We start from the raw sequence: 20,473 nt of genomic DNA on the forward strand, positions 1-20,473 counted from the left end.
CTCACACCAGTTAGAAGGGGCATCATCAGAAAATCTACAAACAACAAATGCTGGAGAGGGTGTGGAGAAAAGGGAACCCTCTTGCACTGTTGGTGGGAATGTAAATTGAAACAGCCACTATGGAGAACAGTATGGAGGTTCCTTAAAAAACTAAAAATAGAATTACCATATGACCCAGCAATCCCACTACTGGGTATATACCCAGAGAAAACCATAATTCAAAAAGACACATGCACCCCAATGTTCATTGCAGCACTACTTACAATAGCCAGGTCATGGAAGCAACCTAAATGCCCATTGACAGATGAATGGATAAAGAAGTTGTGGTACATATATACAGTAGAATATTACTCAGCTATAAAAAGGAACAAAATTGGGTCATTTGTAGAGACGTGGATGGGTCTAGAGACTGTCCTACAGAGTGAAGTAAGTCAGAAAGAGAAAAACAAATATCGTATATTAATGCATATATGTGGAACCTAGAAAAATGGTACAGATGAACTGGTTTGCAGGGCAGAAACAGAGACACAGATGTAGAGAACAAACATATGGACACCAAGGGGGGAAAGTGGTGGGGTGGTGGGGGGGTGAGTGGCGGTGTGATGAATTGGGAGATTGGGATTGGCATATATACACTAATATGTATAAAATAGATAACTAATAAGAACCTGCTGTATAAAAAAATAAATAAAATAAAAGTCAAAAATTCAAAAAAGAGAAAAAAAGAATAGGCTGAACTAATATTATGCAGTGCCATCCTGAGATTTAAAATCTAGATGCATGGGTCTCACATTTCAAGTGTCTTTAGGGACCAGTAAGGCTGATGGATATCAGACAACAGGAAGTAGTGGGGCCTGTGGGGGAACCGAGACAATACTGAGTGTATGCCCCACCTAAAGGCATTAAAAAATTAGTGAAAAATATCACACACGCACACACAATTTTAACCAAACAAAACTATTCCTCTGGCACAGTCTGGCCCATGAGCCTCTAGTTTGTGCCCCTGTGACTGCTCTAAATTCTAGAGAAAAGAGCTGACCATGTCAAAGAAATAAGTAACAGAAAACATCCAGAAGAGCCATAGTAATCAAAATCTACAACAAGCAAATGGGGTATATAAATTTATATCATCTTAATTCATCAGTTAAATTTAATCCAAAAAAACAGTAAATATTTATTGATTATTTGTAGATACAAAGTAATGACCTAAGTGTCTGGGGTTAAGAGATGGAATATGTTACTACTTCTGTACTTTGGTATTTAGTTCTCAGTTCAGGTCCTACAAGGTTTTATGAATGGGCAGTTACACAGGTTACAGGTTACAAAATAACCTTTATTGTCTGCTCAGTAGAAAAATCAGTCCCTCATGCTGTCCATGATTTAAATCTCACCTTCATGTGCATTCAGCTTTAATCCTATCATAGTCATGTAATGTCCTGTATTCTAAAATTGTCTCTTGTCTATCTATATAAAAATTCTGACTTCTTTAGTCTTGGGTGATAATAACTTGTGTTTTAATTCCAGTGCCTACTCAGGTCCCAGTAAAGATGCTCAATAAATGTTCACTGAACCCAAAACTAATGTTTTTGAAATATGTCCACAAATTTTTTTATATTTTCTCTTCAAAAAAGTGAACTCTGGGAATTCCCTGGCAGTCCAGTGGTTAGAAATCCACGCTTTCACTGCTGAGGGCACAGGTTCAATCCCTGGTTGGGGAACTAAGATCCCACAAGACACACGGCGCAGCCAAAAAAAAAAGAAAAAAGTGAACTCTAACTCCCCTATCATTAGGAGTGGTCTGAATTAAGTGACTCACTTTTAAGAAACTGAACAGTGGAAGTGATGACTTCCAAGACTAGATCTTAAAAAGGCATTAGAGTTTTCCCCTTGCTCTCTTGGATAACTTGCTCTGGGGGAAGCCAGTTGCTGTGTCATGAAGACATTCAAGCAGCCCTAAGGTAGTGAGAAACTGAAGCTTCCTGCCAACAGCCAGTAAGGAACTGATGCTTCTTGCCAAGAGCCATATGAGTGAGCCATCTTAGAAGTCAATCCTTGAGCCTCAGTAAAGTCTTCATACGACTGCAGCCTTGACCAACAGCTAGATTGCAACTTCCAGAACCAGAACCATCCTGATAAACCACTCCTAAACTCCAGACCCACAGACACTGTGTGAAATAATAAATGTTTATTATTGTTTTAAGTTGTTAACTTTTAGGGTAATTTGTTAAGCAGAAATAGGTAACTCAGGGCTTCCCTGGTGGCGCAGTGGTTGAGAATCTGCCTGCCAATGCAGGGGACACGGGTTCGAGCCCTGGTCTGGGAAGATCCCACATGCCGCAGAGCAACTAGGCCTGTGAGCCACAACTACTGACCCTGCGCTTCTGGAGCCTGTGGTCCGCAACGAGAGGCCGCAATAGTGAGAGGCCCATGCACCGTGATGAAGAGTGGCCCCCGCTTGCCGCAACTAGAGAAAGCCCTTGCACAGAAACGAAGACCCAACACAGCCAAAAATAAAATTAAAAAAAAAAAAAAAAAGAAATAGATAACTCATATGCCTACTGAAATTATCATCATGTTATGACATACACACGTCTTATGTCTAAAACCTAGCTGTTTTGGAGCCTCTTTCACTTACCTCCTTCCCCGCCTCCACTTCCCATTTTTGCCACCTCCAGAAGCCACCCATTCCTCTTTTTCTGGAAAAGTCCTAAACAGAATGTTAAAAAGTCATTTTGCTCCTAATGGGCCCAAGAGAGGGACTGCTCAGGGTCAGATCTTTATCTTCTTTCTGATGTGACAAATGTTGGAGGAGATATTTTGGATCATCCAGACCTCTCATCAATCTATTCATAAATATCCACTTAGTTCAGTTATGTATCCCTTTATTCACCCAAGAGGATTTTAATTATAATCAGCAGCGTCAGCTTGGAGAATGAAGGAAAGCAATCAGAAGCATAAATGCCACCTAAACAGGTCTTCGGAGTGTATGTGGATATGCCCATAAGTGGAAGTATTTTCAGACTTGTGACCAGGGGAAGGACTTGACCTTTGGTGATAGATGGAGTAGAAAATATTACAATAAGCAGGGGCAGCATTGTGAGAGGTGTGAAAATGATATACAGGATACCTTAGATGTTAGTTTCATTCTATAGTCTCTTCCCTGCTCAGCATACTTCCCAGCAGCTTTAGCACAGAGGCTGAGACAATGTGTCCTTGTTTTACAGAATATTGTTTTACAGAGAGCTCCTAGCAGAGTCTGGTACAGAGAGGAGAGTGAGCAACTATTGCTGCCAAAGAGAGTATCAGAAACTGGACATGACTTTGTGCATGGAATCTACTTCCCCTTCCCCACAGATTTTGGAAAGCAATGAATAAATAGTGGATCTGAACAGCCAATGCAAGTAAAGAAAGAGGAAACGTCAGGTCTTAGAAGTTTAATTTATCAACAAAAGTCTTAAATAGAAAAGAACATATATCACAACCCTAGGAAAATCCCTCTTTGTTTCCTGATCTATAATATTGCAGATTAGAGAAAAAAAGCTTAAGGTATTTGATCTCTTTTGAAGACCACTCCCACTGGTGGGACTGGCATCTTATTACGTTCCCCACCTAATATAACACCGACTTGACTACACTATAATATCTAATCCTCAGATTTATTAACTTTAAAATGGAGCCAATATTTATCTCATAAGATTATTGAGGATAAAGTAAGATAATTATATTTAGGGAAATATAAAAAGTGCTTCATAAGTGATAATTGTCTTAGGTTGGGGGTCCCCGAATTTGACCCCGAGTCAAGGTGTTATGAGTTGAATTGTGTGCCCCACAAAAGATATTAAAATTCGCATCCCTAGTACCTACAAATGTGACCTTATTTGGAAATAGGGTCTTTGCACATGTAATTAAGTTGTGATATGGTCATCAGAGTGGGTCCTTGATCCAATATAACCAGTGTTCTTATATGAGGGGAAGACGGCCACGTGAAGACACAGAGACACGGGGAGAATGCTATGTAAAGATGGAGGCAGAGAATGGAGTGATGCATTGACAAACCAAAGAATGCCATGGATTGCCAGCCATCACCAGAAGCTAGGAGAGATGCATGGAATAGACTTTTCCTCAGAGCCCTGAAGAGGAACCAATTGCACCAACACCTTTACTGTATTTCCAACTTCTGGTCTCCAGAACTGTGAGAGAATAAATTTCTGTTGTTTTAAGCCACACAATTTATGGTACTTTGTTACAGCAGCTCCAGGAAACTAATCCACAAGGATTTGAGAGTAGGTGGTTTATCTTGAAGGAGAGACCTGGAACCACTGATAGCAGAGTGGGGAAGTGAGACTGGGAAGAGAAGGCCAGTAACAGAGTGGGCTGATGGGTAGGTTACCTCTGCAGGTGGGGATCAACCCTTCTGTAGACTCCTGGAGACAATGTGGAAGATGCCTCAGAGCTGTCCTGCTTCTCAGGAGTGAGGACATCAGTATACTTACTAGTATAAATGTCGGTATATTAGTGTTCTATGGCCGCTGTAACAAATCACCACAAATTTGGTGGCTGAAAACAACAGAAATTTATCCTCTCACAGGTCTAGGGGCCAGAAGTCCGAAATCAGTATCCCTGGAATCATGCAGTCAGCAGGGCCACCCTCCCTCTAGAGGCTCTAGGGGAGAATCTGCTCCTTGCCTCTTCCCCCTTCTGATGGCTGCTGGCACTCCTTGACTTGTTGCTACATCACTACACTCTCTGCCTCTGTGGCAACAATGCCTCCTCCTCTTCTGTGTGAAATCTCTGTCTGCCTAGCTCGTTAGAACACATGTGATTGCATTTAGGGCCCACCTGGACCCTCAAGAGTAATCTCCCCATCTCAAGATCCTTAATCATACCTTTGGCTCTACAACATAAAATTCAACAGTGTCAGGGCCTGATATCTTCAGAGGACATTTTCCAGCCTACCACAGTTGGTGTATGTATATATCCTTCAGCTTCCATTTGTCATTGGTTGAAGGCTGCTCTCAGGGGTGTAAATTCCTTGGCACTTCTGGCCTGTCCTGCAGAGGTTGAGAAAAACTCCTCAGGTGAAAAGTTGCAAGCCCTTGCAGAGGACTTTTTTCCGGCATATACGGAGGAAGTGCTGAGAGGATGTCAATGAGATGACAACAACAATATCTGCTACGTTATTTTATTTTTTGTTATTATTTAGGTTTTTGGTTAATTTTAAATTGAATAATTAATCATTAGTTCTAATTATGGTTATTAGCTATTTTAGCCTAATTTTCTGATGACACACAATATAAATTATTTGCACTATCTGAACTTAGAAAATATTATCCCACCTATCTGAACTTTGTCATTTCTACAAGGGTCCACTTAAATATACATTGCTCTGTCCTTTCCTCCAAAGCAGCTTTCTTTAATCGTTTTTTTTTTTAGCACCTGTGCAATCTCTTATTAATCTCTATTTGATCATGCATAATTATCTTTCTCAACTATATGTATATATTCCTCAACTATATTTTAGCATTGATGAAGGTAGAGGAATGGCATGTATATTTTCAAATTCTTGATGTTGGGATTTTGGAGACTTATAATTATAATCTGGTACCCTTAGTAATTTTCCATAAGGAAATACGAAGCATCTACTTTGAACCTATTACGTGCTTTTAGTTTCTTCAAGGTCCCTTGTTGTAACATATAAATTATCTTGTAGGACAGGAAACTCTGAAGCCTTACTGTACTATGACCACTTAGTGACAATTTTCAAACCAGTTTGTTTATAGAAAACAGAACTGTAATATGGTGAATGGCTGAGAAATCCCTGGCTTATTTCTAAAGATCTCTAGAATATCAGGATTCTGGCTATGGGTAAATGAATGAAATAGGCAATGTTGGAAGAGGTCCAAGTGAAAAATATAGTTTCATTTTGAACATGGTGATTTGAAGTTCCATGGTTATCTTCTGGAGATGTCCAGGAGGTAGGTGGTTACAAGACTGAAGCTTGAGGGAGAGGTATGGACCGGATGAAAGATTTAGGAATCTCTTTGCATTAGGTAGATGGATGAGATCACACCAGAAGAGCAAGTAGAACATAAAGAGAAGTAGAAAAGTGGGCCTGGGACTTCCCTGGTGGTGCAGTGGTAAAGAATCCGCCTGCCAATGCAGGGGACATGGGTTCGAGCCCTGGTCCGGGAAGATCCCACATGCCACGGAGCAACTAAGCCTGTGCGCCACAACTACTGAGCCTGCACTCTAGAGACCACGAGCCACAACTACTGAGCCCGTAAGCCACAACTACTGAAGCCCGCGCACCTAGAGCCCGTACTCCGCGATAAGAGAAGCCACTGCAATGAGAAGCCCGCGCACTGCAATGAAGAGTAGCCCCCACTTGCCACAGCTAGAGAAAGCCTGCACGCAGCAATGAAGATCCAACGCAGCCATAAATAAATTAATTAATTAATTTTTAATAAAACTTAATAATTGTGTCTGAGATAGATAAAAAAAAAACAAAGTGGGCCAACAGTGGAACCCTGAGAGTCACCTACATTGAAGAGGCAGGAGGAAGAAAGAATGGAAGTAGGAGGAGAAGCCGGGGAAGAGGCTGTTAAGGGAGCCAAGGAAGTCGAAATTCTAATGTGAGAAAGGAAAAATGCAGCAGAGAGATCTAATAAGGTTAAAAAAGAAAAAAAAAGATGTAATTCAGTGCACACTTAAAAAAATTTCACAACAACTTGGAGGTTCTTGGTGATCTTAATGAGAGTAGTTTCAGTGGAATGTTATGGGCAGAGTCTCAAAAGGGCTCACAGGAATCTCTGGGTACAATACCTGTGAAGCTAGTTTGGGGTAGTCCAGTGACCCCTCTTAGCCCAAGTGTCCAAGAAAAATATGGAAGACCCAAGAGGATCTAGAGCCCAAACGGAGCTTAGCAGTGATTTGAGTGAATGGGAAATGATACAAAGCTGGGGACGACATAACTGAGAAACCAGAAGATCACATTAGTAAGAATCATGTAAACTTCCATTTGTTAAGTTTGCGTTTAAATAATAGATTGCTCAAAATCAAGATGGGAGAGATTTAGCTTGGCAACAACTGCTTAAAAATGATCCAAAGATTTTTAGTTGATTATAAACTTACAACGGGCCAAGAGTATGACTTAATTCTTAAAAAGGCTAGCACAGGCTTGGGCTGTGATAATAGAGAAGAGGAAGTAGAGATAAAACTAGTGTTTGCATTTTTTGTTTTTGTTTTTTTCTAAGTAAAGACAAACAGGGAAGGAGGAAAATAAAACAGCAATTAAAAGGAGATGGAGTCATTAGGAAAAAAATTAAGGATGGAAGAGATTTCAGTATATTTATTGGCCAAGGGGAAACATCCATTAGGGAGAGAAAGAATACAGGAGAAAAGGGATAATTAGTGATACATGGAGTCGGATGAAGCTGGGAGAAGTTGGTTTTGAACTGAAATGGGGATGCCTCACCCTTGGAGAGACTGGACAGAAGGCTGAAAGGATGGGAGTGACCACAGATAAGCTGTTATGTTTGGGAGGGAATTCAGACACTTGGGAAGAGCACAGGATAATGTTCTCAATTTGCTTGATGAAGTAATATTCCAGTGGGACAGGCTCTGCTGTTTCTGAGAGTGTGTGTAAAGAAGACAAAGCAATGGGGAAATTGGGGAAGTTGGAAGGGAGGGTAAGAAGAGTTCTGGATAGAATGGGATTCTTGATCTTTGAAGGGGGATCCAGAAATTGGCAGGTTTCCTCTCAGTCTCTATAAGACCAACACCCACTAGGGAGCTCAGATTCTTTGGAGCCTCTGCTGGCTTTTCCCTTCTGGCTCAGGACTGCTAGGCCAGACTCTGTCAGGGATGTGCTCAGAATCACAGACTTAAAAAAAAAATCTGAAGTGGAATTTTAAAATTTATTCATGAAAAAAAAGCCTTTGAGAGACAATCATTTTGAAAAACATACTCTTATTCTTGCAATGCCTAAATCTTCCTGTTAAAACTCATGACTGGCGGAATTACTAAGCAGACAGTAGAATTTACAGAAAAGTAACAGTTGTAAGATACTGAAATGCAGATGACTCTCACTGATATAACTCTTAATCAGACAGTGGTTGAAATTAAGGCAAAAAGTGTTTCAAAATAAAACATTAGGAATCATGGACTTTTCAATATCCTGGTTGTTATATCACAGCTTTGCAAGATGTTACCTTTGGGAGAAACTGGCTAAAGGATATATGGGATCTCTATTATATTTTATAACTGCATAGAAATCTACAATTGTCTCAAAATAAAAAATTTAATTAAAAAAAAAAAGAATCATAGACTTTTGAGTGCAGAAGGTCATAAGAAATCATTAGCCATTCCACAAACGCGCCCAGAAAGCTTGTCGAGGGCCAGGCGAGGGGCGGGTACTACACGAAAGGAATAAGCTCTTCTCTGTCCTCACGACTTTACGGGAGGAAAACTGACTACAAAACTCAGCATCTATAAAAGAAAGATGAGACGAGCTACATCCTACAACAAGCTAAACATGAGGAGAGGTACAAAATGCAGACAGGTGATTGAAAAAATCAAGTCCTCTCGTTCTGAGGGGAGATGCCCGATTTCCTGAAGAATTTCAAAGAAACAGGGCAGGAGTCAAAGATTCAGAGACCCTGTAAAGTGAACCCCACCCGAGGACCATTCACCTTTGGCGATTCGCTGTTCTGTGCGTGCTCATGCGCGTGCACGCCGGGACGCCGCCGGCCCAGGGACGCGAGAACATCACCGCGAAAGGGCGCGTGCCCGCTCCTGTCTACGGAAGTCCCGCCCCCATTTCCGGCGGCGGAAGGTGGGAAGGGGCTAGGGGCAGCTTCCGGCTAGAGCAGTGTCGCTGGTTTCGCACGTGTGTTTCACCTTCGGGATTCCTGGATTACCCCTGCCCCTGGTGAATTTGTCGGGCCTGGGTTCCCCTGCAGATTTAAGGATGAAGGTGGTAAGTGTCCTTAGAAGCCCGCTCCCCGCGGCTTATGGCCCCTTTGGCTCACAGAGTCGCTCCCTGGTGTAGCCTTTCTGCGGCCCTTGTATGGGGGGCGGTGGCCTAGATTAGGGGGTCCCTCCTGGCTCTAAGCGCTGTCAGCTTCCCCGCTCTTAGACCTGGCTCCTTTTTCATCGCCCGCTGTGCGCGCTTGGCTTCAAGGGACCGCACTGAGACTAGCACGGAGTCTTGAGTTCATACATAGGATGTCAGATTTGAAGGGTTCTACAAGACCATCTTCTGAACCCGTTATTTCACAGATGAGAAGCAGGGTCCTGCCTTCAATGAGCTTATGAGTTGTGGCACCTGAGATAAGTCCATTTTTTTCTTCCTAAAGGGTAGGAGATAGAAAAGCGAGTAATTTCTGAGTGAGAAGTCACCAGCAAGAGAGTTGTAATCCACATACCCAAATTCAGTTTTGCTTTCCTTAATTTAAGGGTGTTTGACAAATCACATAAACTCTTTCAGCCGTAGCTTCCCCAATAATATGAGGATAACAGCTGTCGCTACTTAACTAGGCTGTTGGAGGTAATATGTTAGAGCACTTTGTAAACAGTAAAGTGATATGTAAACGTCAGTTATTGCGAAAGAGAGCCAGCGTTTTGCTCTTAGTATGCCAAACTACAGGCGTTAAGCTAGCCTTGAATAACCGTTTACCACTAGCTTGGTGGTTCTTCATCTTTTTTGGAGTCTTAGACTCCTTTGAACAGCTGTGGATTCTGGTCACAGGAAGACCCTCCCGTTGAATAACTGATGATCTAGTGCCATTCTGTAGGATTAATGCCATAGTGTGGTTTTAGCCCTTATATCCAAGACCCATGGCTGTGAGACATTAAAATTGTGGAATTGGTCTAATGAAATTTTATAATCAATTCTCTTTAACCTGATTTTAAAAATAATTTAAATTTCTGGGTATGCAGTGCTTCTTCTGTTGTTGTTTTCTAGAGAAGAAATAAAAAACAGGTCCCAAGCTTTCGGAAGTTGCTAAAAACTAGTAAAGTCAAACTTGAAAACAAGCTAAAAAACAAACAATTTAAACAACAAAGCACTCTCAAGAAGTACCGAAAAGAACAGAGGAAACTAAGGCAAGCTGTAAAAGATGCTGTGTCTAAGAAACCTATTCCATTGGAGGACCCAAAGGAAAAACGACCAGGTAATTGTGAAAACATTCATGTGCTCCAGTTTCCATTGATTTGTTTTAAAATGTTCTTCATGGAATAACTTTGCTTTCTAGTAATCACTCTTCTTGTTCTCAGGTCTTCCTAAGAGTAGGTAAGGATCGTAGTCCTATATGCTTTATCACAGTTAGTATGAGAAGACATTTCAGTACAGTATTCACAGTGAGAAAGAGCTAGCCTCTCCTTTCAGTTTGTCTAGAAAGCAGATCTGAAGATACAATACATACTTGGGAAAACAGACTGAGAGTAGCAATGTAAATAATTGTTGGGCATGTCAGTGCTGCCACTTTGCCATTCACTGGCAGTTAGTTAAGGTAAGAACATTGCTTTTCTCTGGTGCATTCTTCACAGTGTTGCTAAGTTTCACTTAGTTTTCTAAACTTCTGGCTTTCTTTTCACTTGGAAACTTGGAGTGAAATTGAGCTGTAATTGTCAGGGTTATTCTTTTGTAAACCTGTTCAAAAACTCCCAAGTACTCAAAAAACAAGTAAGGAATATGACCATTTTGAGTTAGACCAGTTTTTCTACAGGGTTACTCGTATTTTCAGGGAATTCATATTTGGCTATATCTGACTATTCATTCTTCCCATGCCCATCTCATTCTCTTGTCCTGACCTATTTAGTTTGATCCCTTGGCAACACGTTATTGTGATGTATAAAAGGTCATGGGACTGGAAGTCAGAAAACTTGAACTTTTAATTTTGTTGCTTACTAGCAGTGTGGCCTTAGTCCATCACTTAATCTCCAGGTACTTCATCTATAAAAAAAAAAAAATGCATTGGTTGAGTTAGATGTTTTTAAAGATCTATCTAAATTTCAGAAGAATTTAAAAAGCATGATGTGTTAGTAATTACATTTTAAAAATAGAAGCAAAAGATTTCTTCATTCTTATATGTTGAGCATCTAAATGAAGTCTCTCAGGCAGTTGGGTATAAGAGTATAATGTTCAAGTGAAAGATCTGGGTTAGAGAGAATAGTTTTGGGGATTATCAGCATGTAGATGGTAATCAAAGTCTTAGGCTTGGGTAAAATCACCATGGAGACTGTGTAACATGAAAATAAGAGAACCTAGAACAGAATTTTAAGGAACCCCAGCATTTAAGAACTGGGTGGAGGAACCTGTAATGTGGTTTGAGGAGGAGCCAGAGAATTTGGAAGAAAACTTGAATTGTACAGTGTCTTAGAAATCAAAAGAAGTGTGTTTCAAGAAAGAAGGAAACTCTTTATGTTCTAACATGAAGTAGTCTATAGAATAAATTTTTATTTTAAAAAACAAGAAGAAAAGTTGTGTGTAGTGGAGCTTTCACCCACATGAAATTACAGGTTATCACCACATGTAAGATAGGCTTACACCAGTTGAGTAAAAAATAGTATGTACTCATAGACTCATATGTGAACTATCAGGAAGAATTAAAAAAAAAAAGAAAGAAAGAAAGAAAGAAATGGACTTTCCTTTGACCCAACAATCCCACTGCTAGGAATTCATCCTATGATTATTTGAAAAAAAATTTCCAAGAGTATATATGCCCAAGCACATTCATTGCAATGCTGTTAATAATAGTAAAAAAAAAAAAAAAAAGAAAGATCACCATCAAAAACTGAAGATAATCAAAATGTCCATCAACAAGGAATTGTTGTAATAAATGATATAAATGTACACAGTACTATACAGCTGTTAAGACTGAAGTAGAGGGGACTTCCCTGGTGATCCAACGGTTGGGACTCTGTGCTCCCAATGCAGGGGGCCTGGGTTCGACCCTTGGGCGGGGAACTAGATCCCACATGCTGCAACTAAGAGCCCACATGCGCAACTAAAGGTCCCGCATGCCGCAATGAAGATCCCACATGCCACAACTAAGACCCAGTGCAGCCAAATAAATGAATGAATGAATGAATGAATGAGGTAGAGCCATATGCTAGCTATATGATCTACAAGATCTATGCAGCAAATGATATAATTATCATCACTTCCTCCTTTTTTTTTTTTTTTAGCAGTTGCATATTTTTGTCTTATATGTAAATTTAACTGGTTTAAAATGTATTTTAAATTTTGGCAAGATATTGATGTGTTGCTTGCTGGAAGATGACCATCTTAAAATGGTAAGATGAAGAAATTAATAGATTGGAGAGGTTGAAGATGCAGGGGAGAGGGGGCTTTAATGGTACAACAAGGCAAGAGAAGGCAAGAGTTTTTGGGATCCAGAGCACAGGAGGAGAGGTGTATCTTCCAATGTTATGGGATGGAAAAAGGAAAAGGTGGATGCAAATGCTGTTGAATTCATCATGGGAAACTGAAGGAGTTTCTAGCTTATAGCTTTTCTTAGGGACATAGGAAGCTAGGTCCTCTGATGATTATGAAGTGAGGTAGGTGATGGGGTTAGAAGTGTGATAAAGGTAGGAGATTTGAAAAGATACTCTTGGGAAGAGAGAAAGTTGACCAGGGAAATAAACTAATTGCTGGTCAGTTTTGAGCATTGGCAGGCTCATCTGTGCAGCCTGTACGTTTACATAGCTATGCTTAGGAGAGTTAGTAGAGTTAGGAACAATTATAAGTTCCATTAGGAAAGATGCTAAGATTGTCTTGTTCATGGTTGGATCCTCAGCACTTAGAACAGTGCTTGGTACTTAGTGGACATTCATTTTTTACTACAAAAAAAAAAAGAGAAAGAAACAGAGAAAGAGAACGAGGGACAGAGAGGGAAATTAGAATGATCTGTAGTTGGAGTTTTGTTTGACGTGAGTGCCTAAAATGTTGAAGAGAAAGTAATTGAGGATATTGATAAGGCGGTGTTTGAAGTGATAACCATGCAATCTAAGTGACGAAGTAAAGATAGAACACATTGGTAGATAGAAAGTAGAGTGGCCAAAGGATTAATTGAATGTCTGTATATTTGGTCAAGAAGTGTAGTAGTGGAAGTAACTGAATGAGAGCTAGAAAGACAAAAGGTTCTGGTCAGAGAGTGGAGTCAGCACCAAGGTTTGGGATGTGGCCCTTGGAGGGGGTGGCTGAAGTGGAGGGAAGTGAAAGTCTTTGGAGATCAGACAGACTAAGGGGCTAAGTCATTGATTGGCTCTCAGATGCTCTGAAGGACATCGCAGAATGTGTGGACACATTTATTTTTTGGTTGTTACAGTGACCTAAGAATGCTCCTGGCATTTAGATTTCAGGGGTCAGAGATGCTGGCCTAGCCCAGGACACCCAAGTACAACAAAGAATTGTCCTGCCCAGCGTGTCAGTAGTGTTCCCGTTTAGAAACATTGGGCTAAGGTGTTAGTAAAGCACACGCTTTTCCTATCATAGACACAGAAATGCAGCGTTCTACATTCCTAATACTTGTTTCTGATTTTTTGTTGTTGTTGGAACAGGTAAAAGGATTGAGAGGGAAGAGGAAGAAGAGGAGGAAGCCCTTCCTTTAGATATGATGGATGAAGATGACTTACAGTTAATGAAGGATTTAGGGCAAAGAGCATCTTTTCTAACGAGAGATCTTTCTTCTAGGTAATACTTCATTTAGATTATAGTCATTCGCATCCTTTCAGTGCTAAAAACTTGGTTCTGAATTTTACTTAGGTGGTTAGTGCAAGATGCTGCTCATCTCTGAACACAGTGTTTACAAAGAGTAAACCCTATTCAGTCTATTTCCTAAATAAGGTTAGTTCATAAATAAAACAAGCTGATCTTATTTAGTGTATATCTTTATTTCTTTTGAGTCTGAATAGTGAAGTGGAGTGAATGGGTGAAGTATGCTGTTCTCTATTTGAGGCAGAGCAGTCCCGAGTTCTTTATGGCCGTGTTACCCATGTCTCAGTCCTTGTTACCCTATTAGGTACATATTATTCCCTTTTACAGAGAGGAGACTAATGCTTTCCCATTGTCATAAGTAGTGGATCTGAAATTTAAACTTAGATACTTCTAAGTCCAAAGTCCATGCTATGTTGTGACAGTTTTGGGGAAAGTAAAATAGCATGATGTCACCCTTGGCTCTGTGGAATATTCTTCAAAGAAAAATCTGCTGTAACTTTCACCTTTATTTTGCCTCTAAAGGGAAAACTAAGTGTAGCCATAGTTTGAGTCTTTATGGTTGGCTATACAGTTCATTTATTCATTTACTATACAAATGCCTGGTCTAGATGCTAATATCTATATGCCTATTAAAGGTTTGGTTAGTGGTTTATTTTTCTGTGCTTTTAAAATGATAGGTCTCTAGGTTATTTTTTTAATATATTAAAACTAAATTTTTTTTTCCTGCAGTGAGCCTGTTCACGCCAGGAAGCGGAAGCATGAGCATGTTATAGATAAATATGAAAAACTACCAAGAACTCTGCAAACTGCACCAGAGAAGGAACTGATTCACTTACTTCCTATTAAAGATAAAAGTGGTATAATCCCACAGACCAGAGAGAAACCAGGTGATCAGCCCATGTATTAGTTAAAATTTTAGTTCCTTACTAATAATCACGTTCAAAATTTTTTCATTCAAAATTTATTTTATTTTGACTTTTACCCGTATTACAAAAGGGGATAGCTACAGTTAGTCATAGAGCAAACTTGATGATTTTGGCCGGAAATACAGATGATTATCTCAGGTGCCCATTGTACTATGAGTACAGCTGAAGCCACAAGGTTAAGGTGATTCTTTTCAGAGTATTTCATTCTGTTGTTTCTAAAATTAGAGCATATTAGTCATCCTTTTTTAGCCTTTTTTTCCTTACATGTATTTTTTGTGAAATAAAACACACACAAAAGTCTAGAAATCAAAGATGTGAAGTTACGTGGTATATCACCAAAAACACACCCATAAAACTACCATCCGGGCAAGAAAGAAGTACTGCCAGCACCCAGAAACTTCCCTATACTTCCCTAAATCACTAATTGCTCCCTCCTGACAAAAGTAACTATTTTCCTGAGTTTTAAGGTAGTCACTTCCCTGGTTTTCCTTGTGGTTTTACCACTTATGTATATTATCACATTTTTAATATGCATATTTTCCATATAGTTATTGACAGTAACCAAGATGAAGAGGATCAAGAAGAGATGGAACCTGAAGAAGGTAATGGGATGCATCTTTCTAGTTACTAAATTGTTAATTGAGAATTACATTTTTTTACTTAATAGTGCATTAATTTTACATAAAATCTGGAATGTGCATTTTGGAGTACTGGTCATTTCAAGGTCATTTTGAACATTTTCCCACATTTTGAAAGTCTTACCTTGTGTAATTTGAGTCTTTAAAAAAAAAAATACATTTATTTATTTATTTATTTTTGGCTGCGTTGGGTCTTCGTTGCTGCACACAGGTTTTCTCTAGTTGCGGCGAGCAGGGGCTACTCTTCGTTGTGCGCGGGCTTCTCATTGCAGTGGCTTCTCTCGTTGTGGAGCATGGGCTCTAGGCGCGCAGGCTTCAGTAGTTGTGGCATGTGGGCTCAGTAGTTGTGGCTCGTGGGCTCTAGAGTGCAGGCTCAGTAGCTGAGGCGCACGGACTTAGTTGCTCTGCGGCATGTGGGATCTTCCTGGACCAGGACTCAAACATGTGTCCCCTGCATTGGCAGGTGGATTCTCAACCACTGCACCACCAGGGAAGCCCTGTAATTTGATTCTTTGTTGCTTTTATTATGGAAAATTTTATTCAGTTATGTTTGTGATGTCTAGGTATGCATGAAGAATCTTATAAATTGTTACTGTTTTGAATTCTTTTTAATTGTAAATGAAGGACCTGACTACAAATAGCTATTCACTTTTTAGCTTAAATTATAAAAATGATTCTGTGGTACAAAATTATTTTGGTTCTTTCTTAGAGCAATTATACTTTATGTATGTCTGCTTTACATAACTAAATGTGGGTTCTAATAGCTAGAACAGTTCTAATCAAAGTTAAACTGAAAGAACGTATTTTATTGGTTGAAACTATATTGGTTTGGAATTTGTGATAGAACAAGCCAGTTAAATTTTACTTTCTCTTAGCAAAGCATATTAGTGTAAATGAGATTACAGGTCAACTGTTAACTGTTTTTAGGCATCCTTCATCAGCTCATTACAGATTATGCTTGTGTGTTTATTAAATCTAATTCCCTGTGAATTTCTTAAGGTGGATGTATTTTGTGTAGCTCAAAGGACTGTATAGAGTTGAAAACAAAGGAGCATGTACTTTTTAAAAAACTAAATGAGATTGCTCTTTCCCTTAATTAGTATGAATTATTGTGGGTTTATTAGCACAGTAGTTAAAAATGTGAACTCTGAAGTCAGACTGCCTGGGTTTGAATCCCATTTCTGCCAGGGATATGAGCTTAGGCAAGTTACTTTCTCTTTGCCACAGTTTATCTACAGAATTGGGCTAATGATAGTACTTGTCTCATGTGATTGTTTAGAGGGTGATATGTAGTAATCTTGGCCCATAGCAAGTGCTTGATAAAAGTTAGCTATCATGATTATTTGTTTTTTATAAATTTATTTATTTTATTTATTATTTTTGGCTGCTACGGGTCTTCGTTGCTGTGTGCGGGCTTTTTCTAGTTGCAGGGAGCGGGGGCTACTTTTCATTGCGGTGCATGGGCTTCTCATCGTGGTGGCTTCTCTTGTTGCGGAGCACAGGCTCTAGGCGCGCGGGCTCAGTAGTTGTGGCTCGTGGGCTCTAGAGCACAGGCTCAGTAGTTGTGGCGCATGGACTTAGTTGCTCTGCAGCACGTGGGATCTTCCTGGATCAGGGCTCGAACCCGTGTCCCCTCCATTGGCAGGCGGGTTCTTAACCACTGCACCACCAGGGAAGTCCTGATTATTTGTTACTACAAGAAAATTATTTTATTAATTAAGGTTCTTGGATACTTGTAAATAAAGACATGTTTAAGAGGGGAAACCTAATCTGTTTCAGAGATCATTGAAGAACCCATTGAAGAGCTGACATTAGAAGAACATTTAATTGAGAGGAAGAAGAAACTACAGGAGAAGAAAATGTGTATCGCAGCCTTGGCATCTGCCATATTATCAGATCCAGAAAGTAATGTAAGTATAATTAATTTCCTTAGGCTTTTCATATTATATGGTGTAACAGTCTAATCTTTTAATATTCTCTTGTTAGCTATATGCACACACAGAAAGGAAGATCATTAACAAAATGTAGTAACCGAGTTAGAATAAGAGTACACAGGACCTTAGCCTAATCCAAATCTGTAGTCTTAGAAAAGTTACTTAAACATTCTGAGTCTTACTTTCTTCATCTCTGAATGAAGATATTGGACTTAATGTTGTAACTCTAAAAGTGGTTAAGTGTAAAAATTAACAGTACTAGGGAGGAGGAACCAACTTGCAAATTGCTTGACTGATCTATAGTGTTATTAAGGAAGGTGTTACACAAAAGCCAATGAGATTAGTTCAGGAATACTTGTAAGTGGAAAAAAAATTTTTTTTTAATTTATTTACTTATTTATTTATTTTTGGCTGCGTTGGGTCTTTGTTGATGTGCATGGACTTTCTCTAGCTGCAGCGAGTGGGGACTACTCTTCATTGCGGTGTGCAGGCTTCTCATTACGGTGGCTTCTCTTGTTGCAGAGCACGGGCTCTAGGCGTGCGGGCTTCAGTAGTTGAGGCACGTGGGCTCAGTAGCTCCGTGGCATGTGGGATCTTCCCAGACCAGGGCTCGAACCCTTGTCCCCTGCATTGGCAGGCGGATTCTTAACCACTGCGCCACCAGGGTAGTCTGGAAAAAGTCTATCTGGTTTAAATGAAGTAGACTGAAGAGTTACAATGAATTATCAGTGAGCCATGGGCATGGGGGTAAAGGTGGTGATAGTTATAACATGTGGGCTCAAAAAACCTGAGGTTCAATCTTGGCTCTTTTAAGTACTATCTGTTAGACTTTGGGAAAGTCGTTTTACCCAAGCTCATTTTCTTCATCTCTAAAAAGAGGATGGTACTTTTTTTTTTTTTTTGGCTGTGCTGCGCAGCATGTGGGATCTTAATTCCCTGACCAGGGATCGAACCTGTGCCCCTGCAGTGCAAGTGTGGAGTCTTAACCACTGGACTGCCAGGGAAATCCAGATGGTACCTATTTTAAAACTGTTGTGAGGATTAAATGATAAAATATACATGAAGTCATTTAAGGGGTACTATTATTCTTTTTAGCTTGGTGTCCCCAGCATCCTACTGTGATGAGTATTTGTTTATTGAATGATAAAATAGATTATTTACATTTATAGAAAAAAAATTCATATGGTATGCTTTGCTGTAGTACTTGTCCTTTTCTAATAAAGTGAGGGGAAAGGTCTGGAGCAGAACTGGGGAGGGGAATTTGGAATATTTCTCACCAGTATGATCTCATATAATCAGTATAAAACCATAGAGACAAGAGCTATTGATCTCATTTTACAGTTGAAAAATTAAGGCTTACAAATTCAAGTTGTTTCATATTTTAACAGCTACTAGATTGGAACCCAGGTCTTCTAACTCTGGATCCTCATGCTTATTTCATACAAGTTAGGGTTGCAAATAGGTGGTGGCATATTTGTCCTCTCACCACTATATGGCAAACATTTTTGACCAACCAGCGCATTCTCAAGATAGCAAAGCACTCCAGCAGGCAGTGGTAGTTCATCCAGTCAAGCACATTTGTTGAAATCAGTTTTTCACTTCTTCATCACATAATGCAAATGATCTTTATATGAGTCTTGTTGAAACTAAAGTTAATGTGGATACATTATATTTAATTCCTGATTAGTTCATGTATAGGTGATTAATATACTTGATTGATGTATGTAACATTTTAATATATTTCAAAAAGTGTTTTTAGGGAAATAGGACACACATGTTTTAGGAAAACCCAGTGCCATTTGCAGCAACATGGATGGACCTAGAGATTATCAGACTAAGTGAAGTAAGTCAGACAGAGAAAGACAAATATATGACATCATTTATGTGTGGAATCTTAAAAAATGATACAAATTGACCTTATTTTAAAAATAGAAGTAGACTCAGTCATAGAAAACAAACTTATGGTTACCAAAGGGGAAAGGGGCAGGGGAGAGATAAATTAGGAATTTGGGATTAACAGATATAGATTACTGTATATAAAGTAGATAAACAACACGGACCTGTATAGCACAGGGAACTATGTCAATATCTTGTAATAACCTATAATGAAAAAGAATCTGAAAAAGAATATATGTTTTTATATATATATATATAAAACAATCACTTTGCTGTACAACTGAAGCATTGTAAATCAACTATACTTCAGTTAAAAAAGTAGCATCATAAATAAAAAGAAAACCCAATAAAAAAAGAATTTCTAAAAATAGGTAGATTAATAAATTTATACTTTTTAAAGTATATTTTTTCTAACTGCTTATTTAACAAAAATATGATGAACTTATAGCTTTAGTGATATATCTTTTGTAAATGTGAGCAGCGTCTGTAGTTGTGTGTGGCTGGACTAGACTGTGAGCCATTGTGTGAATTCCACTTATTGTGCCAGATGTGAGGCTGTTGTCTTTTGTTTATAATTGTCTTGCCATTTCTCTAGCCGTATGAGTTATTTCTTTAACAGATTAAAAAATTGAAAGAATTACGTTCCATGCTGATGGAACAGGATCCTGACGTGGCTGTTACTGTTCGAAAGTTGGTGATAGTTTCTCTGATGGAGTTATTTAAAGACATTACTCCTTCTTATAAAATACGACCCCTAACAGAGGCAGAAAAATCTACCAAGGTAATGCTGGATATAATTTTTTTTTTTAACATCTTTATTGGAGTATAATTGCTTTACAATGTTGTGTTAGTTTCTGCTGTATAACAGAATGAATCAGCTATATGCATACATATATCCCTATATCTCCTCCCTTTTGTGTCTTCCTCCCACCATCCCTATCCCACCCCTCTAGGTGGTCACAAAGCACTGAGCTGACCTCCCTGTGCTATGCAGCTGCTTTCCACTAGCTATCTATTTTACATTTGGTAGTGTGTATATGTCAGTGCTACTCTCTCACTTCATCCCAGCTTACCCTTCTCCCTCCCTGTGTCCTCAAGTCCATTCTCTACATCTGCATCTTTATTCCTGTCCTGTCCCTAGGTTCATCAGAACCATTTTTTTTTTAGATTCCATATATATGTGTTAGCATACGGTATTTGTTTTTCTCTTTCTGACTTACTTCACTCTGTATGACAGACTCTGAGTCCATCCACCTCACTACAAATAACTCAATTTTGTTTCTTTTTATGTCTGAATAGTATTCCATTGTATATATGTGCCACATCTTCTTTATCCATTCATCTGTTGATGGACACTTA

At 39.3% G+C, this 20,473-nt stretch overlaps 2 protein-coding genes across 3 annotated transcripts in view; one reads left to right on the top strand and one right to left on the bottom strand.

The window, feature by feature from the left end:
- The window catches only part of TBC1D12 (TBC1 domain family member 12), a 122,877-nt gene extending 114,081 nt beyond the window's left edge, over positions 1 to 8,796 (bottom strand). Inside the window, exon 1 of the mRNA XM_007187472.3 lies at positions 8,691 to 8,796. Within this exon, the coding sequence (XP_007187534.2) occupies positions 8,691 to 8,767 (77 nt within the window). The 5' untranslated portion in view covers positions 8,768 to 8,796. The remainder of the gene's footprint in view (positions 1 to 8,690) is intronic.
- Positions 8,797 to 8,820: 24 nt separating this feature from the next.
- NOC3L (NOC3 like DNA replication regulator) overlaps positions 8,821 to 20,473 on the top strand; it is a 47,017-nt gene continuing 35,364 nt past the window's right edge. For both annotated transcript variants that reach the window (XM_057530500.1, XM_007187474.2), the window contains exons 1-7: positions 8,821 to 8,977; positions 9,965 to 10,172; positions 13,564 to 13,696; positions 14,450 to 14,607; positions 15,195 to 15,248; positions 17,064 to 17,194; positions 19,734 to 19,895. In XM_057530500.1, coding sequence (XP_057386483.1) covers positions 8,969 to 8,977; positions 9,965 to 10,172; positions 13,564 to 13,696; positions 14,450 to 14,607; positions 15,195 to 15,248; positions 17,064 to 17,194; positions 19,734 to 19,895 — 855 coding nt within the window. In that variant the 5' untranslated portion in view covers positions 8,821 to 8,968. The remainder of the gene's footprint in view (positions 8,978 to 9,964; positions 10,173 to 13,563; positions 13,697 to 14,449; positions 14,608 to 15,194; positions 15,249 to 17,063; positions 17,195 to 19,733; positions 19,896 to 20,473) is intronic.

The sequence above is a fragment of the Balaenoptera acutorostrata genome, chromosome 16 (genome assembly GCF_949987535.1).
Source record: "Balaenoptera acutorostrata chromosome 16, mBalAcu1.1, whole genome shotgun sequence".
Lineage (NCBI taxonomy): Eukaryota > Metazoa > Chordata > Mammalia > Artiodactyla > Balaenopteridae > Balaenoptera > Balaenoptera acutorostrata.